Source organism: Ranitomeya imitator, chromosome 2 (genome assembly GCF_032444005.1).
Source record: "Ranitomeya imitator isolate aRanImi1 chromosome 2, aRanImi1.pri, whole genome shotgun sequence".
NCBI classification, from domain to species: domain Eukaryota; kingdom Metazoa; phylum Chordata; class Amphibia; order Anura; family Dendrobatidae; genus Ranitomeya; species Ranitomeya imitator.
In genome coordinates, this window is record NC_091283.1 from 650,666,976 (window position 1) to 650,694,926 (window position 27,951).

The 27,951-nt window shown below is 44.3% G+C and overlaps 1 protein-coding gene across 2 annotated transcripts in view; it reads left to right on the top strand.

The window, feature by feature from the left end:
• The window catches only part of LOC138667096 (oocyte zinc finger protein XlCOF8.4-like), a 49,559-nt gene that overhangs the window by 6,760 nt on the left and 14,848 nt on the right, over positions 1-27,951 (top strand). The window contains exons 2-7 of one of the 2 annotated variants that reach the window (XM_069755401.1): positions 1,533-1,663; positions 2,932-3,087; positions 13,774-13,900; positions 13,999-14,093; positions 20,502-20,613; positions 20,684-20,746. In XM_069755401.1, coding sequence (XP_069611502.1) covers positions 1,586-1,663; positions 2,932-3,087; positions 13,774-13,900; positions 13,999-14,093; positions 20,502-20,613; positions 20,684-20,746 — 631 coding nt within the window. In that variant the 5' untranslated portion in view covers positions 1,533-1,585. The remainder of the gene's footprint in view (positions 1-1,532; positions 1,664-2,931; positions 3,088-13,773; positions 13,901-13,998; positions 14,094-20,501; positions 20,614-20,683; positions 20,747-27,951) is intronic. The other variant, XM_069755402.1, reaches the window with a different exon arrangement.

Sequence of the window (27,951 nt, forward strand, 5' to 3'; positions counted from 1 at the left end):
TGTGGGAAATGTTATTAATTAACTATTTTGTGTCACATAACTCTCTGGTTTAACAGAATAAAAATTCAAAATGTGAAAATTGCGAAATTTTCAAAATTTTCGCCAAATTTCCGTTTTTATCACAAATAAACGCAGAATTTATTGAACTAAATTTACCACTAACATGAAGCCCAATATGTCACGAAAAAACAGTCTCAGAACCGCTAGGATCCGTTGAAGCGTTCCTGAGTTATTACCTCATAAAGGGACACTGGTCAGAATTGCAAAAAACGGCAAGGTCTTTAAGGTCAAAATAGGCTGGGTCATGAAGGGGTTAATACTTTAATTAAAAATTAACTTTTTTTAATGGTATAAAATATTATCTATCTATCACAAATGGGATTACATACATGGAGTAGTTCACGGTTATACCGCAGTGTTTAGAGGACTTAGCTCTGCTATGTCATTGAAAGCCTCACTTAGACGTCTGTGATGCAGATAATGATCCTAGATTTCACCTTGCATTTGATTCCTCTATGCTCTATAAATTCTGTAATGTATTAGTGCTGCATCAAATAGGCAGAAAGAGCAAGTCCCATCTTTGTCTGCTGTGAAAACAGTGTGATTATCCTTCTCTCTATATTCTCCTAAATAAATTAAGAAATTATAATGGTATTGTCAGGTAGGCTGAACTGTCTGAACTTTGATCACTTTCATTTTACCTGTCTGGTGGAGCCGTCTAGTCATCATCAGTAACCGTGATAGTAGTTTCTCAACCACCCATTCTCTTCCTGTTCAGTGGTACAGTCCATTCAATTTCATTATTGTCACGCTCACGCCCTGACTGGTGGGCGTGAGCTCGGGGGGTTTGTGGCCCCACTGTGCCACAAACCAGACTACCTTGGAAGGGGCATGACTATGACAGCTGCCTGGGTTTTCACTGGAGCCTCTGATGGTGAGGACAGGCTTGTGCAGCAGGCATCTGCCAGGTGCTACTCCAGGGTAGTGTCTGGCTGTGGCTGCTGATCCCACTTGGGAGACAGGAACACCAGGATTGGTGCGGGCATTAGGCAGGACTGGCAGAAGAGCACGGCTGGAACACAGACGAGTAGGCTGGCACGGCTGAGACAGGGCTGGCAGAGACACGGCAGAGAACTCAGGGCTGGCAGAGACACGGCAGGAAACAGGACTGGCTAGGACAGCAGGAACACAGGACTGGAAGGCAGGGCAGGAACGGCAGGACTGGCAGGAACACAGGATTGGGAGGCACTGCAGAGAACACAGGACTGGAAGGCAGGGCAGGAACGGCAGGACTGGCAGGAACACAGGATTGGGAGGCACTGCAGAGAACACAGGACTGGAAGGCAGGGCAGGACTGGCAGGAACACAGGATTGGGAGGCACTGCAGAGAACACAGGACTGGAAGGCAGGGCAGGAACGGCAGGACTGGCAGGAACACAGGATTGGGAGGCTCTCAGTTAGTTAGTTCTCAGTTACATACTTATACTTTCCTTCTTCCAGCTGTAAATGTGTTTCTCCTTTTTTTCCGCCAGGTTGCTGAAATACAGAATTCTACTCGAGTTTTCAATTGCTAGGACAACCAAGGATGGACAAGAATGGAAATCATATGGCTGAGATGATACTGAACCTCACCCTAGAAATGATCTACCTGCTGACCGGAGAGGTGAGGGATTTTGGGGAAAATATCACAGGACACCCTCTTTTCTCTTCTGTTTTGGGAGAGAAAACGTAGATATGTCTGCACTGCTGGTGGTGAGTAGATTGAAGACCCAATGCCAGGAATTTGTATAAATGCGGGTTTTAAGCTATGCGTTTCAAAGTACACACACTTCTTCAGGGTAAAGCTTCTTCAATCTACGCACCTTCACTGCAGAAATATTCAGGTTTTCTCTCCCAAATCCATTGCATCGGTCGGATGACCTGTGGATCTGCATACATTGTTGTGTGATCGCAGCTCCATCAGGTTAGCATAACCTACTTATTAAATCTGCTTTATTCCGGGTAAGACCCTATTGTGCTTCTCTGCTCCCCAGCTCCTTATATATACGTTTTGGGAATTATGTTACACATTATGCCTTTTAAATGCAACTAATAATTACACACATATAAGACCCATTTAGATTGGCCAATTTTTGACCATTATAAATTGTCAATTGACATTATACAAATCAATCTGCAAATTTACTGGACAGCTAATGGCCCATTTAGACTGCATTCACATATTGCATCCATTGTGCTTTTTTTTTTTTTTTTTTTTGCAATAGTTGCAGTAAAAGCGCAAGTTTCTGCCGTGATTTTTTTGCCTCACGGCGTGCGCGCAGCCGTGAATGGGCAGATAATTGGCATTTGTAAGAATATTACTTTCCAATCACCTATGTAAATATACCAGTGATCATTCAACACATGACAAAATGCTTGTTCATTGGGAGTTCTGGCATAAGAATCTTTGTCAGCAGCCCATCGCCCCTTGTGAGATCTGCTATTGACAACATAGTGCTATGTGGGGACAGAGTAATCGTATTCCCATCATTTTATTCCCATCAGTTTCCGTGTAAACAGGGTAGGAAACAAGCGGCAATTGATTTGTGTAGTCAGTGAGCGCTTGTCCACAGGCCTTAATCACTCCATCTGAAATGGGCCTATGATAACTGACGGGATCGTTAATGTGATCACTCTGTCCCCATACAGCACTAGTTTGTCCCTTTTTTAACAGATTGATGTGATTCCTAGGCTCTACAAATTATTTGATCAGTTGATGAGCAAACATATTGTTCGTTCATCGGGTGATTGCCGCCTTGTGTACAGGGAGGGGCTGATAATTGGGAATGCGTGCCCTCCTTTTTTTTCCCTTTCTTTTTTTCTTACATAAAAGTGGTTGTGACCAAAAAGATGAAATGCATTTGTAAATTGAGATCACCTTTCCTTGCAAAGGCTTACTTAATAGTAAGGACAATATCTGATGAAGCATGGAGCAAAACACACGTCCCCATCACAAAGCCTCAAACTCCCTCTCCAATGAAAGAAAGAATGGAAACGCAGAAGATCCTGGACCTCACCAACAAGATTATTGAGCTGCTGACTGGAGAGGTGAGCGCTCTCGGGAATAATGGGACATTACATAGTACCCCAAGGGAGGCTTATGGAGGATAATGGAATTGTTGTATGTAGAGGTCATAAACCTAAAAGGTGACGTCCTCTTCGAATTTACAGCAACATCTTTTGACATCACTGCATTAAATCAGCTTCTGTCATCCAATAGGAACAAGTTGAGTCCTTGGCTGTTAAAGTGGGCTAGGGACCCTAATGAGAAGACAGAAGTAGTTTAGAATTTATTGTGTTAAGGGGTTGGAGAATAAATGCTCAACCTAGGAATGTATTTTTCAATTTAACAAGAAATATAGTTCTCATCTTTTCTTAAGCTGTCTTTACACACAAAGATTTTCTGGTCATTCAGACCAATGTTATAGATTTTAAAATTGTATACAGCAATTAGACCAAAAGGAGTTATATTTGGCAGGAAAATTACGGTATATACTTTATTTAACAATTTGTTTAAAAACACACACATCCATTATACAGGTCCTTCTCAAAAAATTAGCATATAGTGTTAAATTTCATTATTTACCGTAATGTAATGATTACAATTAAACTTTCATATATTATAGATTCATTATCCACCAACTGAAATTTGTCAGGTCTTTTATTGTTTTAATACTGATGATTTTGGCATACAACTCCTGATAACCCAAAAAACCTGTCTCAATAAATTAGCATATCAAGAAAAGGTTCTCTAAACGACCTATTACCCTAATCTTCTGAATCAACTAATTAACTCTAAACACATGCAAAAGATACCTGAGGCTTTTATAAACTCCCTGCCTGGTTCATTACACAAAACCCCCATCATGGGTAAGACTAGCGACCTGACAGATGTCAAGAAGGCCATCATTGACACCCTCAAGCAAGAGGGTAAGACCCAGAAAGAAATTTCTCAACAAATAGGCTGTTCCCAGAGTGCTGTATCAAGGCACCTCAATGGTAAGTCTGTTGGAATCAAACAATGTGGCAGAAAACGCTGTACAACGAGAAGAGGAGACCGGACCCTGAGGAAGATTGTGGAGAAGGACCGATTCCAGACCTTGGGGAACCTGAAGAAGCAGTGGACTGAGTCTGGTGTGGAAACATCCAGAGCCACCGTGCACAGGCGTGTGCAGGAAATGGGCTACAGGTGCCGCATTCCCCAGGTAAAGCCACTTTTGAGCTACAGAGAAGCAGCACTGGACTGTTGCTAAGTGGTCACTCCCAAGTACTTTTTTCTGATGAAAGCAAATTTTGCATGTCATTCGGAAATCAAGGTGCCAGAGTCTGGAGGAAGACTGGGGAGAAGGAAATGCCAAAATGCCTGAAGTCCAGTGTCAAGTACCCACAGTCAGTGATGGTGTGGGGTGCCATGTCAGCTGCTGGTGTTGGTCCACTGTGTTTCATCAAGGGCAGGGTCAATGCAGCTAGCTATCAGGAGATTTTGGAGCACTTCATGCTTCCATCGGCTGAAATGCTTTATGGAGATGAAGATTTCATTTTTCAGCACGACCTGGCACCTGCTCACAGTGCCAAAACCACTGGTAAATGGTTTACTGACCATGGTATTACTGTGCTCAATTGGCCTGCCAACTCTCCTGACCTGAACCCCATAGAGAATCTGTGGGATATTGTGAAGAGAAAGTTGAGAGACGCAAGACCCAACACTCTGGATGAGCTTAAGGCCGCTATTGAAGCATCCTGGGCCTCCATAACATCTCAGCAGTGTCACAGGCTGATTGCCTCCATGCCACGCCGCATTGAAGCAGTCATTTCTGCCAAAGGATTCCCGACCAAGTATTGAGTGCATAACTGAACATTATTATTTGTTGGTTTTTTTGTTTGTTATTAAAAAACACTTTTATTTGATTGGATGGGTGAAATATGCTAATTTATTGAGACAGGTTTTTTGGGTTATCAGGAGTTGTATGCCAAAATCATCAGTATTAAAACAATAAAAGACCTGACAAATTTCAGTTGGTGGATAATGAATCTATAATATATGAAAGTTTAATTGTAATCATTACATTATGGTAAATAATGAAATTTAACACTATATGCTAATTTTTTGAGAAGGACCTGTATATGTATAATTGTCTAAGGTCCACTTTCTTTCTTTCTTTCTTTCTTTCTTTCTTTCTTTCTTTCTTTCTTTCTTTCTTTCTTTCTTTCTTTCTTTCTTTCTTTCTTTCTTTCTTTCCTTTCTTTCCTTTCTTTCCTTTCTTTCCTTTCTTTCCTTTCTTTCCTTTCTTTCTTTCTTTCTTTCTTTCTTTCTTTCTTTCCCCAATTGGGGAAACGGCCACGACCAATCAGCGACGGGCACAGTCCGGTGGCAAAATGGCCGCTCCTTACTCCCCGCAGTCAGTGCCCGAAGCCAATCCCCAGTGCTCACACAGGGTTAATGGCAGCGTTAACGGACCGCATTATGCTGCGGTGTAACGCAGTCCGTTAATGCTGCTATTAACCCTGTGACCAACTTTTTACTATTGATGCTGCATATGCGGCATCAATAGTAAAAAGATCTAATGTTAAATGTTAAAAATAATTAAAAAAAATTAAAAATCATTATATACTCGCCTACCGTGGGCCCTCAGATCCAGCCGAGGCCTTTCCCGCTCCTCACGACGTTCCGGTGACCGGTCCATGCATTGCTGTCTCGCGACATGATGACGTAGCGGTCTCGCGAGACCGCAATGCACTCTTGGGACCGAAGCGTCGCGAGGAGCATCGGTAAAAGTCTTGGCTAGATCCGGGGGCTCTGGAAGGTGAGTATATAACTATTTTTTATTTTAATTCTTTTTTTTAACAGGGATATGGTGCCCACATTGCTATATACTACGTGGGCTGTGTTAGATACTGCGTGGGCTGTGTTACATACTGCGTGGACTGTGTTATATACTACATCTCTGTGCTATATAATATATGGGCTGGGCTATAAACTACGTGGCTGTGGTATATATTACGTGGCTGGGCAATATACTAGATCGCTGTGCTCTATACTATGTGGCCTGTGTTATATACTATGTCTCTGTGCTATATACTACGTGACTGGGCAATATACTACGTGACTGGGCAATATACTATGTGACTGGGCAATATACTACGTAACTGGGCAATATAGTACGTGACTGGGCAATATAGTACGTGACTGGGCAATATACTACGTGACTGGGCAATATACTACGTGACTGGGCAATATACTACGTGGCTGAGCAATATACATGGCTGTGCTCTATACTACGTGGCCTGTGTCATATACTGCATGGGCAGTGTTATATACTACGTTTATGTGCTATATACTACATGGCTGTGCTATATACGTGGCTGGGCAATATACTACGTGACTGTGCTATATATGTGGCTGTGCAATATACTACGTGGCCTGTGTCATATACTGCATGGGCAGTGTTATATACTACGTTTATGTGCTATATACTACATGGCTGTGCTATCTACGTGGCTGTGCAATATACTACTTGGCTGGGCAATATACTACATAGCTGGGCAATATACTACGTGGCTGTGCTATGTACTACGTGGCTGTGCTATATACTACGTGGCTGTGCTATATACTACGTGGCTGTAAACTACATACATATTCAAGAATACCCGATGTGTTAGAATCGGGCCACCATCTAGTGTGTGTATATAAAAAGGATGACAACCAGAAATCAATGTTTGAGTGACAGTTATATAATGTAACAACGTTATAGGTCCGGTGAGGCAGTGACCGGTGTCACAGGTTGGGGTCTCTGTTTGTTCTCCCTGGGATGCGCACGGAGGCATAGCGAGGCCATGAGGGGGCATTGCTGTCACAGGTGTAGCTGTGATTGCAATGGTGAAGCAGTGACCGATGTCACAGGTAGGGGTCACTGTGTGTTGTCCCCAGGATGTGCACGGAGGCGTAGTGAGGCCAAAGGAGTGCATGCAGACTAGAAATAATAAAAGTGTTAGTCTTGGACATGCTAGTGCCCAAGGCAGATGTAGGGGAAACCTGCTCTGGGAAGTTGTGTTGTGAAACCGACTGCAGGATGGTAGTCGTGCAGTCCATTTCATTCCAGGCCCGGGTTTTCCATGTGGCCGAAGGCCACAGGTTCATTTGTTAAAAGCCCTGCAGTAAGGGTATGTGCACACGCTGCGGATCCACAGCAGATTGGCCGCTGCAGATTCGCAGCAGTTTTCCATGTTTTTACAGTACCATGTAAACCTATGGAAAACAAAATCCGCAGTGCACATGCTGTGGAAAAAAAAAAGCGTGGAAACGTAGCATTATTTATTCCGCAGCATGTCAATTCTTTGTGCGGATTCGGCAGCGGTTTACACCTGCTCCATAATAGGAATCGGCAGGTGTGAAACCGCATGTGAAATCCGCACAAAAACCACAAAAAAAAGGCGGTAATTCCGCAGGTAATCCGCAGTGCGGTTTACCTGCGGATTTACCACAATCAGTCTGGAAAAATCTGCAGAGTAATCCGCAGCGTGTGCACATACCCTAAAGGGTTTGGGTGTGTCAGGGCCAGTATCAGTCTGGTGTAGGTGAGAGTGCAGAGCAGAGGCTCTGCAGTGCTTTGTCTGTATGAAGAGACACAGGACAGAGCAGAGCCAATAGGCCTGGCACCCACAGCGTACACAGCGATGCTGCTGTCCACGGTAATTGGTCTCGGCGGTGGACTGTCTTGTGCCCGGAGGTGAACCGGAGGTAGATCGTCCTGTGCCCGAAGGAGGACTTGCATGTATAATGACTGCAAACAGGAGGATAGAGGACTGTGTACGGCTGTGAGTAAGAGACATTGACACAGTGGTGTAGTCACCCACGGCTACTGGCCAAAGGGAAGGCCAGTGTGTTTAGTGACTGTAAATGGAAGGATGCCAAGTAGTGCGGTGAAATGGATACTAATACTATGCACTGAGATTATATGCACTTGTGTGAATTGGGACATTTAATGCTGGGAAGAAACACATTAAAGGGAGTTTGTTTTTGAACTTTGTGGGTCACTGCCTCCTCACTGCATAAGTGTGCTACCGCTGCACTACAGTCCCAATGGAAAAAAGGGCAGCAGAAATGTTCTAGAGATGAACAATGCATTACGGGCATGGTCTGTAACAGACCTGGGCAAAGTGCAGCCTGCAGGCCACATCCAGACCTCTGGCTGTCTCAGTCCGGCCCGCGGACCGAGACAGCCATGAGGATGAAAACCTGAAGTCCTCAGGCCGCACCGTGCCCACCCGCCCACTCGCTTGCTGTCTCCCGCAGTCGGCATTGGTGGAGGAGGGACCTCTCACCACTGCCTCCACCAATCAGCGTGTGAAACAGCTGACGCGATGACGTCATGTTATCGTGTCAGCTGTGTACCGCCGGAGAGTCAGCAACAATGCAGAAGCAGGGCGCCTGGGAACGGGAAGGAGGTGAGTATGTGGTGTTTTTTTTTTTTCTTTCATGTGTATGAACATGGGGATTCTATGGGGGTGAACCTGGGGATTCTATGGGGGTAAACATGGGGATTCTATTTGGATGAACATGGGGATTCTGTGGGGATGAACATGGGGATTCTATGGGGTGAACAAGTGGATTCTATGGGGTGAACATTTGGATTCTATGGGGTGAACAGCTCATGCTGTACATAGGGAGGCTATGTGGGGCTCATGCTATACATGGGGAGGCTGTGTGAGGCTCATGCTGTACATGGGGATGCTGTACATGGAGAGGCTGTGTGGGGCACGTGCCATATATAGGGAGGCTGTGTGATGCTCATGCCGTATATAGGGAGGCTGTGTGGGGCTCATGCCATATATAGGGAGGCTGTGTGGGGCTCATGCTGTATATAGGGAGGCTGTGCGTGGCTCATGCAGTATATAGGGAGGCTGTGTGGGGCTCATGCCGTATATATGGGGAGGCTGTGTGGGGCTCATGCCGTATATAGGGAGGCTGTGTGGGGCTCATGCTGTATATAGGGAGGCTGTGTGTGGCTCATGCAGTATATAGGGAGGCTGTGTGGGGCTCATGCCGTATATAGGGAGGCTGTGGGGCTCATGCCGTATATATGGAGGCTGTGTGGGGCTCATGCTGTATATAGGGAGGCTGTGTGTGGCTCATGCAGTATATAGGGAGGCTGTGTGGGGCTCATGCCATATATAGGGAGGCTGTGTGGGGCTCATGCTGTGTATAAGGGGCTGTGGGGGGGCTCAAAGATATATAGGGGGTGTCAGCATACTTAATTATGCTTAATATTAAGTGATACAATTAATATTAATAAATTAATATTGAGTAGAATTAATTCCAAGCTATTATTTCGGCCCTCCACAACAGTCATTGTCTCTCATGTGGCCCCTTGGGAAAATTAATTGCCCACCCCTGGTCTATAACTTAAAGGGAACCTGTCACCCCGAAAATCGCGGGTGAGGTAAGCCCACCGGCATCAGGGGCTTATCTGCAGCATTCTGTAATGCTGTAGATAAGCCCCCGATGTTACCTGAAAAAGGAGAAAAAGACGTTATATTATACTCACCCAGGGGCGGTTCCGCTGCTGGTCAGGTCGGATGGGCGTCTCTGGTCCGCTGCGGCGCCTCCCATCTTCATTACAAGACGTCCTCTTCTGATCTTCAGCCACGGCTCCGGCGCAGGCGTACTTTGCTCTGCCCTGTTGAAGGCAGAGGATAGTACTGCAGTGCGCAGGCGCCGGAAAGTTCAGAGGCCCGGCGCCTGCGCACTGCAGTACTTTGTCTGCCCTCAACAGGGCAGAGCAAAGTACGCCTGCGCTGGAGCCGTGGCTGAAGATCAGAAGAGGACGTCTTGGAATGAAGATGGGAGGCGCCGCAGCGGACAGGAGACGCCCGTTTGACCTGACCAGCAGCGGGACCGCCCCTGGGTGAGTATAATATAACGTCTTTTTCTCCTCTTTCAGGTAACATCGGGGGCTTATCTACAGCATTACAGAATGCTGTAGATAAGCCCCTGATGCCGGTGGGCTTACCTCACCCGCGATTTTCGGGGTGACAGGTTCCCTATAAGTATAATTATCAGTATTACACGCGCTTGCGGGTTCCTTAGATTAATATGGGTTGAGTTTTGGTGGCTTCTGGCTATGTATAATTTGTTTGGAGTGGCATTAATATCCCCTCCCATTGTTTGGGCCTTAATATGATTTAGGTGGATCCTTTACAAATATGTACCTGGAGAATCTATTTGTATTCAAAGATTTTAAAGTTGGTTTGACTTTGACATTTAGGCTATGTGCACACGTTGTGGATTCGTGTGCGGATTTTTCCGCACCGTTTTTGCAAAATCCGCAGGTAAAATGCACTGCGGATTACCCGTGGATTTCCTGAGGTTTTTGTGTGGATTCCACCTGCGGTTTTACACCTCCGGATTCCTATTGAGGAGCAGGTGTAAACCGCTGCCGAATCCGCACAAAGAATTGATATGCTGCGGAAAATACAACGCAGCGTTTCCATGCGTTTTTTTCCACACCATGTGCACTCCGGATTTCGTTTTCCATAGGTTTACATGGTACTGTACAACGCATGGAAAACAGCTGCAGATCCGCAGCGGCCAATCCGCTGCGGATCCACAGCAAAATCCGCAACGTGTGCACATACCCTAACACCAACAGAAATTCTCATCTACCTCATGTGTTGTAATCTTCCTAAAATATTCCTATTTCTCAGAAATGAGTTGTCTTTCTGATATCTGTTTACATGCTACAATCACTGTATTTGGCAGATAGATTTTTAAGCACAACAGATCAATTTTCTAACTGATGAGACAGATTTCAGTCAGATCAAATGGGCATTTACACACCCCAAATTAGGTCTAATGGGACAGAAATTGTTAAGATATCTGTACATATAAATTCCCTGGCTGGATTAAATGGTTGTCGGCCGACCAACTCAGCCAACTGTCCTATGCACAGGAACGCTCGTTCGGCCGAGCACCCCTGTGTTCTCCTTGAGAAAACTGACGAGTGACGCAGGCCTATAGGGTGCACTTTCATTGCACGATTACCAGGAACGCTTATTTGTTGATAATCGGGCTGCCAGTCACCTGATGATTGTTCTGTGTGCATCGTAAGCGTGGCCGATCTTTCTAAACAGGATTTTGCTTATACACGACCACCTTTCAGGAAACGTGTAGCTGCTTGGCAAACAGTCAGTCCCCAGTATGACCACTCCTTGTGAAGGCCTCTTCGTGACCTCACATCACCACTCAATAGTTTCCATGGTGCAGAGCAAGACCGCATGGAAGCTTCTTCAGTGATGATCCCTGCTTGTGTCTTAGACGCAATGGTAGCCAGAGATTGGTCTGGAGACCACGCGGGCAATTCAGGTTCTGCTTCGGTGGTTATAGTGTGGTAAGACATGGCCATATTCCTCACAGAGAAGATAAACATGGTTTAATATGTGTTTTACCTTTTCCATCACTGTAACACAAATTAGTGTTTCTGTATACAGTTTAGGAAGCACTGACAGTGCTTCCTCCTCAGGACTCCTCTGGTCATGTGTAAGGAGTGAACATGAGCTCCTGAGTCATAGGAGATGCAATCAACCCTGCTATGCAGGCAGGAGGCTGAAATTCCCCTGTGACTGGGGCTAATATACCAGCAATTAAATAGCCAATAAAAAGAATGAAATATGTTGAAATGGACCTAAGTGCTATGAAACTCAAAAATATGCCTGGTCAGTAATGGGGAATAAGCCCCAATCCTGAACTGGCTAAGAACTATCTTCAGCGTAAAGAAGAACAACAGAGAAGTGTGACTCATCATCTAGGGATTGTAATGTGGCACAGCTAAACTTAGCTGTACTGTCCTTCTTACCCACCCCTGACAGGGACCGCCACTATTACATTGTGTGTCCTGTTCAAAATGAAAAAAAAAACGATCAAAGGTATGCTACAGTTGTCTAGTTGCATTCTGTTTAAGGCTAAAGACACTTTGCCATGGTAAAAATTACATTTGCAAATGTTCCTGGTCACCTTGTCTTAAAAAAAATGCAAAAAAGACCTAAAAATATTCTTTAATAGCAATAATTAAAACAAGGGACTAGAAACCACATATACCAAACTGAAAAATAAAGGTAGGGAGCCCAAAAATAGGATCAGATAGTCGTTAAATACAAAAAACTTTAATGAGGAAAGGACTAGGGAAGATAGAGTTGCCTTACCCTAATGGAGTCCCTTCCTTGCAGCGGAGGTTGGCACCCTGGGATACGATATGGCGCCCCCGCTCAATGTAGACTGACCCTAAAAACTCTAAAAGGTATCCCTACCAAAGCCACCACCCAAAACACACCACAAAAAAAAATGTATCACAAAAAAATATATAGTGAATAAATACACTAATGTGCTGTTGCTGCTACTGGCTGTCGGAGCAAAAACAATGTCACTAGTGAGCCTTGCTCAATGCCCTCTGAGGAAATGTCAAAAACTCTGCGTGACATTAATACTGCGTGACAATATGGCCTCACAGAGCTCTGATCTCAACATCATCAAGTCTGTCTGGAATTAGAGGAAGAGACAGAAGGATTTGCACAAGCCTATATCCACAGAAGATCTGTGGTTTGTTCTCCAAGATGTTTGGAACAATCTCCCTGCTGAGTTACCGTACTTCTCAAACTGTGTGTAAGAGTATCTAGTAGAATTGATGAAGGCAAATATTAATTAGATTTAGACTTCTCTTTTGTTCATTCACTTTCTATTTTGTCAATGGATAAAAATAAACTTAATATTTCTTAAACTATTGTTACTTTGCGGCATTTTTCTTTTTTTTCTTTTTTTTTTTTTTTAACATTTCTTCACTATATTTGTGGCTTGGACTCGCCTACACTAGCTTTAGTACGTCACCATTTATGGTGTTTAGGCAGACGAAGACCTATAGTTAGGTATTAGTTATAAATAACCGAACTGTTCTTTTATTTTAATCCAGATGATGTCTGTTATTGTTCTTGTGCAATCCTCCCATTATTGTAATTGTTTTGTCTGCAGATATGTATTGGATAGTCTGCGTATTGATCTTCCTTCCTGCTCTTCTAGCTTTAAGAAGGTAGAGTTTTCTCTAAGGCTTCTTTCACACTTGCGTCGTGTGACGTACGTCGCAATCCGTCATTTTGGGAAAAAAACGGACCCTGCAAATGTGCCTGCATAATGCGTTTTTTTCCCATAGACTTGTATTGCCGACGTCGTGTTTTGGCTGACCGTCAGCACGAAAAAATGTTTAACGTAATGTTTTTTCGTACGTTGCGTCCGCCATTTTCTACCGTGCATGCGCGGCCGGAACCCCGCCCCTCTCTCCCCGGAATTTAGAATCGGCAGCAGATGTGTCGAAAAACTGCATCCACTGCCCATGTCATGCATAATTTTCATAACGTGCGTCGGTACGTCGCGCCGACTCTTGGCGACGGACCCATGTGAAAGTAGCCTTACACATTTAGTAATTAGACATTTCAGACATAGCAACCCATTGACTCTTTGTTCTTATTGCTGTCTTCAAATTCTTGATGCTTAATGACCAGCTACCTAGTAAGATCAATGTAAGGACCTAGAGGACGATTTCTTAATTTTAAGAACTGTTGAAAGGACCAAAAGACATTGTTTCTGTTATATTTTCTTTTAATTTAAAATGAAAAAGAAAAACTAAGAATTAGCCATAAAGTTGGTGGTTGTATTTTTTTTCAGTGAATCTTTATCTTTGTGTACATCAGGTTCCTTTAAGATGTCAGGACGTCACTGTCTATTTCTCCTTGGAGGAGTGGGATTACATAAAAAGACACAAAGATATGTACTACCCAGATGTCATGGTTGACAATTACCAATCCCTCACATCACTGTGTAAGTAGACATTTTCACTGTCTCAATGTTTTGAGTATCATAAGCTGATTTTTACATATAATCAATGTTTTCAGTCACTGCACTTTATTCTTCTACAGATTCATCCAGTCTGAGGAGCATACCAGATATATTCTCCAGTCGTCCTCTTGTTTACAACTGTCAGGAGAATAACAATGTCCTACATGATTGTAAGGTAGATCAGAGATCACACCAAATTCTGTATTTTCAGCCTAATTTTATTGTTTCCTTTTTTTTATGTTGGTAGTTAAAGATGACCTTTCACCAAATGTTTCATGTTGAACTGAACACACAATGTAATAGTGGCCTCAGAACAGTATAAACTTTTTTTTTACCTCTTCATTGTTTAGATATTAGCAAGGTATCTGGCACCTAATGAATTTTAACTTTTTTAACACAGCAGATAAAGAAGACGTACCTCCACAATAGCTTAGATGAGGTTTCTTAGTGCATAAGATGTCAAAATATAGGTCTGATCTCCTGCATGACTAGAAAGTGCAGCTGAATTTAACTATGTCACATTACAAACCCTTCTCATAGCAGTGTCAGTACCGTAGAGCTGACAATGTCCCCACATTGCCTGCCCAGAGATGAATCACTCTTATATTTGTAGTGTTCACAGCATTTTATAATCCCTCTGCTGTCAGAGTAGTGCATGGTGTCATTAAATCTTACACTGGAGTAGCTTGTTGTGCTCTCTCACTGCAGATCAATTACAAGTTACCCCTAAAACAACAGAGAAGTGTGACTCATCATCTAGGGATTGTAATGTGGCACAGCTAAACTTAGCTGTACTGTCCTTCTTACCCACCCCTGACAGGGACCGCCACTATTACATTGTGTGTCCTGTTCAAAATGAAAAAAAAAACGATCAAAGGTATGCTACAGTTGTCTAGTTGCATTCTGTTTAAGGCTAAAGACACTTTGCCATGGTAAAAATTACATTTGCAAATGTTCCTGGTCACCTTGTCTTAAAAAAAATGCAAAAAAGACCTAAAAATATTCTTTAATAGCAATAATTAAAACAAGGGACTAGAAACCACATATACCAAACTGAAAAATAAAGGTAGGGAGCCCAAAAATAGGATCAGATAGTCGTTAAATACAAAAAACTTTAATGAGGAAAGGACTAGGGAAGATAGAGTTGCCTTACCCTAATGGAGTCCCTTCCTTGCAGCGGAGGTTGGCACCCTGGGATACGATATGGCGCCCCCGCTCAATTTAGACTGACCCTAAAAACTCTAAAAGGTATCCCTACCAAAGCCACCACCCAAAACACACCACAAAAAAAAATGTATCACAAAAAAATATATAGTGAATAAATACACTAATGTGCTGTTGCTGCTACTGGCTGTCGGAGCAAAAACAATGTCGCTAGTGAGCCTTGCTCAATGCCCTCTGAGGAAATATCAAAAACTCTGCGTGACATTAATACTAGGAGAATAAGTGATTTAGAGAGATGTATGTATAAGACAATAGACACCACTCTTCTTTTAATATCGTTATTATTAATAAAAACAGCAGTGAGTAATTGTAGAAAAAAATGAGTATCTCCATCATTAGCTGATTATCTGAGACTGTAGAAAAAATATTTATCACTTCAATAGGAAACACATCTCATCTAGTGCTGTAAAACTTTCTACTAGAAGAGTATATAGATGAAGAGTATGATCACCTGTTCAGAGAACATGTCTTATGTTGGTAACAAGGATAATATACACTCATCATGGTAAAATTACCAGAGAACACCTCAGATGCTTAGTCATAAAGAAAACATCGGCAGCACCGCACAACTGAGATGAAGTGTAGATTTTCAGGTTTAATTAAAGGGGTTGAACAAAAATACCCTGTCAAACGTTTAGGACTTGCAACCATTTTTACCACCAAGGTTTCTCATTTTGGGGGCTCAAAAGTAATTGGACAAATTAATTTTAACAAATAAAATGTTCATTTTTTTTTATAGTTTGTAAAAAATTATTTGCAGGCAATGACTGCCTGAAGTCTGGATGCCATGGACTTCACCAAACGCTGGGTTTGATCCCTTGTAATATTTTCCCAGGCCTTTACTGCAGCTGACTTCTGTTGTGGCTTGTTTGTGGGTCTCTCTGCCTTAAGTTTTCTCATAAGCATGTGAAATGCATGCTCTATGGGGTTGAGATATGTTGATTGACTCAGCCATTGCAGAATATTCTACTTCTTTGCCTTAAAAGAAAACTCCTGTGTTGCTTTTGCAGTATGTTTTAGGTCATTGTCCATCTGTACTGTGAAGCGCCGTCCAATCAACCTTGGTGCATTTGGTTGAATCTGAGCAGAAAGTATCGCCCAGTACACTTCAAAATTCATCCGGCTGCTTCTGTCTTCAGTCACTTCATCAATAAACACTAATAACTTGGTGCCATTGGAAGCCAAGCATACCCATGCCATAACCATGCCTCCATCATGTTTTATAGAGGATATTGTGTGCTTTGCATCATGAGCCGTTCCAAGCCTCCTTTATACTTTCTTCTTCCCATCATTCTGGTACAGGCTGATCTTGGTTTCATATTTCCAAAGAATGCTTTTCCAGACGTGGGCTGGTTAAATTAGATTTGTTTGGCAAAGTCTAATCTGGCCTTTCTATTTTTAAGCCTGATTAATGGTTTCACCTTGTGGTGAACCCTCTGTATTTGCTCTCATAAAGTCTTCTCTTTATGGTAGACGCCACGATTCCTCCCTTCAGCATGTCTTGGGCGCAGTAAGTGACCGCTCAGTTGTCCAATCTAGTGCAGGGGCGTGCTGAGTTGTCATTATATTGATTGTCACCTCAGCCGTCCAATCAGAGACTGGAAGGTGCTGATCTTCTTGCAGATACTCCGTTTCTAAATAATTACCTCGCTACTTAAAGGGAACCTGTCACCCCGGTTTTTCAGTACGAGATAAAAATACTGTTAAATAGGGCCTGAGCTGTGCGTTACTATAGTGTATTTTGTGTACCCTGATTCCACCCCTAAGCTGCCGAAATAACTTACCAAAGTCGCCGTTTTCGCCTGTCAATCAGGCTGGTCAGGTCAGATGGGCGTGGCGACATCGCTGGTTCTTCCCCCAGATCTTGCATATATTTCCGTTGGTGGCGTAGTGGTTTGCTCATGCCCATCTTCTGAATCCACTGGGCAGGAGAAGAAAAAACACGCGATCTGCGCTATTTCCCTGGTGATCTGTGGGGGCGGCCATCTTCCTGAGGCCGCGCGTGCGCATATAGACTCCTCTGCTGCCCGGGGCTTCAGAAAAATGGCCGCGGGATGCCGCGCGTGCGCAGATGGAGATCGCGGCGGCCATTTTCCTGAAGTTGAGATGCGAACTCGGCGAATTCTGCTTTGAAAAACAAACACTGCTCCTTCCCTTCCGAGCTCTCCCGTGCGCCCAAACAGGGGTTTACCCCAACATATGGGGTATCAGCATACTCGGGACACATTGGACAACAACTTTTGGGGTCCAATTTCTCCTGTTACCCTTGGGAAAATACAAAACTAGGGCTAAAAAATAATTTTTGTGGAAAAAAAAAAAGGATTTTTATTTTCACAGCTCTGCGTTATAAACTGTAGTGAAACACTTGGGGGTTCAAAGTTCTCACAACACATATAGATAAGATCCTTGAGGGGGTCTAGTTTCCAATATGGGGTCACTTGTGGGGGGTTTCTACTGTTTAGGTACATTAGGGGCTCTGCAAACGCAATGTGACGCCTGCAGACCTTTGCATCTAAGTCTGCATTCCAAATGGCGCTCCTTCCCTTCCGAGCTCTCCCATGCGCCCAAACAGTGGTTTACCCCCACATATGGGGTATCAGCATACTCAGGACAAATTGTACAACAACTTTTTGGGTCCAATTTCTCCTGTTACCCTTGGGAAAATACAAAACTGAGGGCGAAAAGATCATTTTTGTGAAAAAATATGATTTTTTTATTTTTACAGCTCTGCATTGTAAACTTCTATGAATCACTTAATGGGTCAAAGTGTTCACTACACATCTAGATAAGTTCCTTAGGGGGTCTACTTTCCAAAATGGTGTCACTTGTGAGGGGGTTTCAATGTTTAAGCACATCCAAACGCAACATGGTGTCCCATCTCAATTCCAGTCAATTTTGCATTGAAAAGTCAAATGGCGCTCCTTCGCTTCTGAGCTCTGCCATGCTCCCTAACAGTGGTTTACCCCCACATATGGGGTATCGGTGTACTCAGGACAAATTGTACAACAACTTTCGGGGTCCATTTTCTCCTGTTACCCTTGGTAAAATAAAACAAATTGGAGCTGAAGTAAATTTAAAAAAAAAAAAGTTAAATGTTCATTTTTATTTAAACATTCCAAAAATTCCTGTGAAACACCTTAAGAGTTAATAAACTTCTTGAAAGTGGTTTTCAGCACCTTGAGGGGTGCAGTTTTTAGAATGGTGTCACCCTTGGTTATTTTCTATCATATAGACCCCGCAAAATGACTTCAAATGAGATGTGGTCCCTAAAAAAATGGTGTTGGAAAAATGAGAAATTGCTGGTCAACTTTTAACCCTTATAACTCTCTCTAACAAAAAAAATTGTGGTTCCAAAATTGTGCTGATGTAAAGTAGACATGTGGGAAAAATTACTTATTAAGTATTTTGTGTGACATATCTGTGATTTAATTCCATAAAAATTCAAAGTTGGAAAATTGCGAAATTTTCAAAAATTTCCCCAAATTTCCATTTTTTTTCACAAATAAACGCAGGTAATATCAAAGAAATTTTATCACTATCATGAAGTAAAATATGTCACGAGAAAACAGTGTCTGAATCACCGGGATCCGTTGAAGCGTTCCAGAGTTATAACCTCATAAAGGGACAGTGGTCAGAATTGTAAAAATTGGCCCGGTCATTAACGTGCAAACCACCCTTGGCGGTAAAGGGGTTAAAGAGCTTTTAAGCCAAACGTCCAATTACTTTTGTTCCTTTTAAAAAGAGGCAGCTAAATATTAAAGAGCTGTAATTCATAAACCCTTTTTAGTCCCGTTTGGATATGAATACCCTCAGATTAAAGCGGAGTCTGCACTTTAATCCCTGCTTGCTGTCATCTGCTGCCTAATACTCTGTACTCCTCCTTCTAGACTTGTCCTGTGGTTTCGACATAGTTGACCACTGCCTCCTACTACAGATCCTCTCCTCCTTTGGCATCAAAGACCTGACCCTATTCTGGATCTCCTCATACCTTTCCAACCGCAGATTCAGCGTCTCCCACTACCACGCTACCTCCTCATCCCACCTTCTCTCTGTTGGAGTCCCCAAGGCTCTGTTCTAGGACCCCTACTCTTCTCAATCTATACACTTGGCCCTGGACAACTCATAAAGTATCATGGATTCCAGTACCACCTTTATGCTTATGACACTCAGAACTACCTTTCTGGCCCAGACATCACCTCTCTACTGTCAAGAATCCAGGAGTATCTATCAGCCATATCCTCCTTTTTCTCCTCTCACTTCCTCAAACTCAGTGTGGACAAGTCTGAATTCATCATCTTTCCTCCATCTCATAGATCTTCCTTACCTGACTTATCTATCGCAATTAACGACATCACGCTTTCCCCCGAACTGGAAGTCTACTGCCTCGGAGTAACCCTTGACTCTGCCCTGTCCTTCAAACCGCACATCCAAGCTCTTTCCACCTCCTGTCGCCTCCAGCTCAAAATATCTCCAGAACCCGTCCTTTCCTCAACCGTAAATGTACTAAAATGCTTGTGCATACACTCATCATCTCCCGTCTTGACTACTGCAACATCCTTTTCTGTGGCCTCCCTGCTAACACCCTTGCACCTCTCCAGTCCATCCTAAACTCTGCTGTCCGACTAATTCATCTCTGTCCTCGCTACTCCTCCGCTTCCCCCCTCTGCAAATCTCTTCACTGGCTCCCATTCCCTCAGCGTATCCAGTTCAAATTACTAATACTGACCTACAAAGCCATCCACAACCTGTCTCCTCCATATATCTCTGAACTAATCTCCTGATATCTTCCCTCACGTAATCTCCGGTCCTCCCAAGACCTCCTTCTCTCCTCCACACTTATTCACTCCTTACCCAACCGCCTCCAAGACTTCTCCCGAATATCCCCCATCCTCTGGAATTCTTTGCCCCAACACGTCCGACTATCAACCACATTCGGATCCTTCAGACGGAACCTGAAAACTCATCTCTTCAGGAAAGCCTACAGCCTGCACTGACACCGCTGCCTCCTCACCACTACTAAAGCTACCGCCTCACCAACACCGGAGCTCCTGCAACCCTCAACCTATTGTCTCCTTCTCCACCATCCTGTAGAATGTAAGCCCGCAAGGGCAGGATCCTTGCCCCTATGTATCAGTCTGTAATTGTTAGTTTGCTTACTGTAAGTGATATCTGTAATTTGTATGTAACCGCTCATGTACAGCACCATGGAAACAATGGTGCTATATAAATAATAATAATAATAATATTGTGAAAGCAATGAAAACCGTGCAAAGGAGTCCTAATTATTTCTAATTTCTTCAGCAGCCTTTTAATTTGTGCATTATTTGTGTTTGGTTGTTTTTATTGTATGGAGAATTAGGTAGAAGAACTGGCGGATATTAAATGTGAAATAATAACTGAAGATAAAGAGATGTATGTAGAAGATAACCTGCAGTTTAACGAGGATGGCATGACTACATGTATTAGCACAGGTGAGTGATAATCATTAAATACTGAAGAGTTGCATGTTTTTGAATGCTAATTACACTCCTTCTTTTACAGAGCAAGTACAGGAAAACTGCCATTCATGGAAGAATTTAGAATTTCCTGCGTCCCACAGCAAACGTAAGAGTTATAAGTGTAGAGCACCTACATTTCAATGAACTGCTGCATTTTTTGTACAGCCCATCAGATAAGCAATTGTGTCTTTAGTAAATGTAAATAGATTAGAAATTTTAGGACATACATTGTATAGGGAACCATGAAAATGCAGCCCAATCTACAGGCAGCATTTTATAGAGCAGGGGGAGCTGAGCAGACTGATAGGTAGTGTGTGAGAAAGGATTCGGTATCACCCGTGTTTTTGTCAATAAAACCTCTGTTGTTTCTGGAATTCAGTCCAGTAGGCGGTCCGATCAGTGATTGACAGCTATCACCGCATGAACACAGAGTCACTGATAGGACCGCCTACTGGACTGAAAATTCCAGAAACAGCAGAGGTTTTAAATATTAAAACTTTGGTTGTAATAAAACTATCCGCTCCCAGACACCAAGTGCAATGACTCCCATTCCTCCCTACATCTCCCCTGGCTCACTCTCCACATTCGATCCCATCACAGAAGAAGAAGTCTCCAGGCTCCTCTCCTCTTCTCGCCCGACTACATGCACCACCGACCCCATTCCCTCCAGTCTCTCTCTCCAGCCGTCACAACTCACCTAACTACAATTTTTAATCTCTCCCTTTCCTCTGGTATTTTTCCCTCCTCCTTCAAACACTCTATCATTACTCCATTACTAAAAAAAACCCACCCTTGACCCATCCTGCACAAACAACTACAGACCGGTCTCCAATCTCCCCTTCATCTCAAAACTCCTAGAGCGCCTAGTCTACTCCCGCCTTACCCGTTACCTCTCCACTCATTCCCTCCTAGACCCTTCACAGTCCGGTTTCCGCCCCCTACATTCGACAGAAACTGCACTCATCAAGGTGACCAATGACCTTCTGACAGCAAAACGTAATGGTGACCACTCTCTGCTCATTCTTCTCGATCTTTCTGCAGCTTTCGACACTGTTGACCACCCTCTCTTACTCTCTAGGCTCCAGTTACTAGGCATTAAGGACACTGCTCTCTCCTGGTTCTCCTCCTATCTTTCTGACCGCTCCTTCAGTGTTCTGTTCTCTGGCTCCACTTCATCTCCTCTTCCTCTCGCTGTCGGGGTACCTCAGGGCTCAGTCTTTGGCCCCCTTCTCTTCTCCCTCTACACGGCCCCAATTGGACAGACCATCAGCAGATTTGGCTTTCAGTACCATCTTTACACTGATGACACACAACTATACACGTCATCCCCTAACCTTACTCCTGCTGTACTACAGAACGCCACTGACTGTCTGTCCGCAGTCTCTGACATCATGTCCGCTCTCTATCTGAAACTCAACCTCTCCAAAACGGAACTTCTTCTGCTCCCGCCTTCTACTAACCTCCCTAAATCTGACATTTTCCTCTCCGTGGGTGGCACCATAATAACACCCCGGCAGCAGGTGCGCTGTCTGGGTGTTATGTTTGACTCTGATCTCTCCTTCACCTCCCACATACAATCTCTTGCCCGCTCGTGCCGCTTACACCTAAAGAACATCTCTAGAATCCGCCCTTTTCTCACCATGGAGACAACAAAAACTCTCACTGTAGCCCTAATCCACTCCCGTCTGGACTACTGTAACGCTCTATTAATTGGCCTCACGCGACTTTCCCCTCTCCAGTCTATCCTTAATGCGGCAGCCAGGGTTGTCCATCTGGCTAATCGTTACTCGGACGTGTCCGCTCTTCGCCAGTCGTTACACTGGCTGCCCATTCATTATAGGATACAATTCAAAGTATTTGTTCTCACCCACAAAGCTCTCCACAGTGCGGCACCCCCTTACATCTCCTCCCTCATTCCTGTATATCGGCCTAGCCGACCACTACATACATAGTAACATAGTAACATAGTTAGTAAGGCCGAAAAAAGACATTTGTCCATCCAGTTCAGCCTATATTCCATCATAATAAATCCCCAGATCTACGTCCTTCTACAGAACCTAATTGTATGATACAATATTGTTCTGCTCCAGGAAGACATCCAGGCCTTTCTTGAACCCCTCGACTGAGTTCGCCATCACCACCTCTTCAGGCAAGCAATTCCAGATTCTCACTGCCCTAACAGTAAAGAATCCTCTTCTATGTTGGTGGAAAAACCTTCTCTCCTCCAGACGCAAAGAATGCCCCCTTGTGCCCGTCACCTTCCTTGGTATAAACAGATCCTCAGCGAGATATTTGTATTGTCCCCTCTGCGCTCTGCAAACGACTTTCGACTAACCTCTGCACTAATCCGTACATCCCACTCCCGATTACAAGACTTCTCCCGTGCTGCGCCAATCCTCTGGAATGCTCTACCCCAAGATATTAGGACCATCTACAACTTGCATAGTTTTAGGCGCTCGCTCAAAACTCATTTGTTCACAGCGGCCTATCACGTTCCCTAATCAAACTCATTTTATGTTTGTGTGTGTGTAGCCCATTCAGTATCTCCATCTATTCCCCACCCCCTGAAGATGGCTGGACCATGATTGTAAATACATCATTGTAAATACACACCTGTGCTTTGTATCTCCCCCACCTCATTGTAGATTGTAAGCTCTCACCGGCAGGGTCGTCTTATTTTGTCTTATTTTGCTTTACTGTATTGTTAACATTGTTACCTATGACTGTTGTGTTTGAATCTGTTAAACTGTAAAGCGCTGCGGAATATGTTGGCGCTATATAAATAAAGATTATTATTATTATTATTATATATAAATATACTCTGCTCCCCCTCCTCTATAACATGATGCCTGCACTTTGGACTGCATTTTATAGTGAAAGGTTCCTGTTGACCACTTTCTGATTGTCACAATAAATTTATGTACCCATCCGCCTTCTTTAGCCTCACTTCACATTGTGTCAATCCAATACAGTCAATGCTTTGGGCAGTTCTTTGTTTTAAAGACCATTCCTTTCTCCATTTACGTCGAACTATTTATTTTTTTTTTATCTAAATCTTAAAGCCATCATTCCAATTTTGCATCTGCCATGACATTTTATTTCAGCATATTTCATATTGGTATATACAGTTTTCCAGTCTCATAGACATCTACAAGCAGTAGTCATAAATCTCACCCCTAGAGTTTGACGTCGACACTTCATGAGTCACAACTGTAATTTGTAAACAATAATAATGTGTAACTTTAATAACAGTAAGGACCCAATTCATCCAGACAATTGTTCACGTCAGCCTTGATGAGGGGGCGTGCTGGAGTCAAAAGCTCCTCCTCTATGAATTTGGAGCATCTGAGGAATGGCGTGCTCCTCCATGTGCTTCAACAGAAATCTCACTCTAGTCAGGTACTGTAGTGAGATTTATGGCATAGGGAACAACACCGCTCGTCATGAATAAGATGAGCTGTGGCGTCCCACTCCTGCCGTGCCACCACCCCAGCTGTGCCTGTTTTGTCGGAGCTGGGAGAAACTGTCATAACACCAAAAGTCACAAAATTTAAGTTCAACTCAAGTGCTTATCAGAATTCTGGCATCAAAGTTTCAATTAATTGGGCTCTTTGTCTCCACTGACAAGATGGGTGATATTTTCGGACCTCTTGGGATCACATCATCAGGCCCTACTCCGATGCAGAGAACAGGGTTCTGAAATGCAGTTGATATGGATGGAGCAGTGGCTTGGACATCCAGAGATAGCGGAGCGCTGTACTTGGAGCGAAAAAATAACTGATTGAATTGTTCTTTCTGAAGCACAAGGTTTTAGAGACTTTCAGTAATTATTACCATTCTGAATTTGATTGATTCTGTCGAATGAACTTTTAACTTTATAGGTGTCTTGTCTTAATGACCTTTTGAGTGCCTAAATAGACATTATATAAACTAGCATGCTTCAATATTAAAGATAGGGCCGGAGTCTGGCTAATGTACATGTGGTGTTTCCTAAAGAAGCCCAAGTAGTCAGTATGAAAGTTCTAAAAATTTACTTTTCTCCTTCGCCTCATTGGGGAACACAGGACAATGGGTGTATGCTGCTGCCACTAGGAGGCTGACACTAAGTGAATATAACAAAATTAATTCCTCCTCCACTGCAGTATACACCTACCACTGGCTCCAGCCGAACCAGTTCATGCTTAGTGTCTGTAGGAGGCACACAGGTTTGCTATTCAGACCACAATTTGTTATTTTTACTTTTTATTCCTTATTCCTTATAATGGATTGCAGAGGGCGACTGATCCCTTCAGGGTTCCGATCTCCCCAAACCAACAGGCGGGAACGTGGAGTGTCGCCTCCATGTACCCTCTTCTGAGCCAGGCTTATTTCAGCCAGACCAATAGCCCTGCTCCATCCTAAGGGAGTCAACCCCTAGGATGTCCAGAGGCACTTATTGTGTCCGTGTGGCCCCCACTGCATCACCACTGGCGAACAGTGGCGATGGAAGGAGGCAGACGGTCTCTCTCCACCTCGCGGAAAACGGGATGGTGGATGGAGAGTTCACATTGCAACAACGCTGAAGCCCAGTCATCCGCCGCGGCGCCATGCTGGAACGTTCACCGCTGGTAAGAAAATTCAGGTCGGTGGTGGGCCCCTGCAGCAGATTATCAGTACGAGCGCCTGTCGTAAATGGGAGTGAAAAATGGGCTTTTTGTGGGGCAGCATCGGTGTCTGGGCAGATTTGTGTACAGGGTGTCTGGACCCTACATGTAGTCTGCACCCCAAGAGCAGCCTCCAGTGCAAACATGACTCAGATGCCTGCGGGATTCTTTCTCAGAGCTCCTCTGATTGTGTCTGGCTGCAGTGTGCTCCCCGTGGTTTCCCCTTCCCCGGGTAACGCTCCTGCCGGCTGTAGAAATTAGGCCCCGGCTTGGACCTATACACTGAGCAATCCCGAGGTTCTGCCCACCGGATGACGCTGCGCCCTTAGCCCCGCCCCCGAACTGGCGTTTCTCGCTCACTAAGAGACTTCCGCATGCCACAACTCCCGGGGGCCATCTTTATCCACCCGTCCGGCTCTCCTCAGCCGGCGAGGTGCCAATGAAATCCCAATGGCTGTCTTAAAGGGGTACAGTGGACTGGCAGCACTCTCGGGCAACTGGACCTGGGTAAGAGCCCTGACCCTGCAGCAGCCCATATTCGCCTTTCCCTACAGTTCCTTTTGTCTCCTCTCCCTATTGGAGAATATTGGCATTATAAGATGCAAGCATACCGTGGTGCATTATATCTCTCCCAAATCTAAAATGGGGTAACAGGTACATACGGTGTATTCCATTTCATGTACTACCTGCCAGACTGTTGCCGCGGGGACATAGTACCCCTCTCTGCAGGGACGGTGATCCAGAATGAGCTTAGGAGTCCTCCTCCGTTGCCAAACCAAGTGTACCCAGCCTCCCTGAGCGGGCTTCGTCGCTGTTGCAGTCCATGACGACACTGACCAAAGCAATACAGTCCCTTCTCTATCAGCCGGGGCTTTGCCAGCCTGTCTCGGAGGATTCCTCCACATCAGATTTCAGAAGGGAGACGATTCCTTAAGGGCTCCGCTCTCCCCAAACCTACAACAGGCGGGAACGCGGAGTGTTGTCTCCACGTATCTGGTATCGTTTTTTGTTATGGGCATGCCATGTTATGTTATTCCAGGTCGACAGATCCCTTCAGGATATCTTTCCCTCCACACAAGCAACTGATGGAAACGTAGAGTGTCGCCTCCACGTACCCACCTCCGCATCCAGGCTCATACCATCCTTTTTTCACCAGCAGCCCTTACTCATCCTCTACCAGTTAACCCCTTTGGATGTCCAGAGACATTTACCGTGTGCATGCAGCTTCTTTTCCATCGGCCCTGATGAATAGCGGTGATGGCAGATCCCCTCTTCTGACATGGGTAGATGGAAGGCAAGGATATAGTTCGCCGGCGCGGAGAGCGACCGGACATACGCTTCACAAGTCAGAAGCTTATAGAGACGAGACACCCTTTCCCCTGATTGCGGAAGAAATGGGAAAAATCCCCTCTGGTTGATCCACCTGTCACCGCTTGGCCTCAAAATCCCTTCGGTCTTTGCCAGATGGTTCCTTAATTAAAGCCCCCACTGACCACCAGATAGAGAACCCGGGCCATTCGTTTTTTATTTTTGTGGCTTCGGGCTCGGCACTCCCCCCTTTTTTTGCCACGGTGTGGATATCTATTGCTATCGTCTCTTGGGCCGATACCCTGAGCAGGACCATACAGGACACTGGATAGTTCTGCTGCTTCCAGAGGAAGATCAATCAGATCTCCTTGGCCAGGGAATATCTCTTGTACATGTCCCTACACTCTGCTCTATGCTGTGCTTACAGCCGCAACTGCCATCACTGTTGTGAATTCTGTTGTCAAGCTCCCTCCTGTGGTCATGAATGGTACTTCGGCTGGTTCTGTCCATGGGCTTCCTCTGGTGGTTGTAAGTGGGGCTGCGGCTTCTGAGTTTCCTTCCACAGGTGACGAGGTTAATTCGTTAGCTGGCTGCTCTATTTAACTCCACTTAGATCATTGCTCCATGCCACCTGTCAATGTTCCAGTATTGGTCTAGTTCGCTCCTGGATCGTTCTCGTGACCTGTCTTCCCAGCAGAAGCTAAGTTCCTGCTTGTTTTTCTTTTGTTTGCTATTTTTCTGTCCAGCTTGCTATTTTGATTTTTGTCTTGCTTGCTGGAAGCTCTGGGACGCAGAGGGAGCGCCTCCGCACCGTGAGTCGGTGCGGAGGGTCTTTTTGCGCCCTTTGCGTGGTCTTTTTGTAGTTTTTGTGCTGACCGCAAAGTTACCTTTCCTATCCTCAGTCTGTTCAGTAAGTCGGGCCTCACTTTGCTAAATCTATTTCATCTCTGTGTTTGTAATTTTCATCTTTACTCACAGTCATTATATGTGGGGGGCTGCCTTTTCCTTTGGGGAATTTCTCTGAGGCAAGGTAGGCTTTATTTTTCTATCTTCAGGGCTAGCTAGTTCCTTAGGCTGTGACGAGTTGCATAGGGAGCGTTAGGAGCAATCCACGGCTATTTCTAGTGTGTGTGATAGGATTAGGGATTGCGGTCAGCAGAGTTCCCACGTCTCAGAGCTCGTCCTATATTATTAGTAACTATCAGGTCATTCCGTGTGCTCTTAACCACCAGGTCCATTATTGTCCTAACCACCAGGTCATAACAGTACAGGTGGCCCAAAGTACTAATGCATCTCAATAGAGGGATAAGAGAACTTCTGAGACCATTTTTTTTTCTTTGCACTGTGTTTTGTCTCTCTT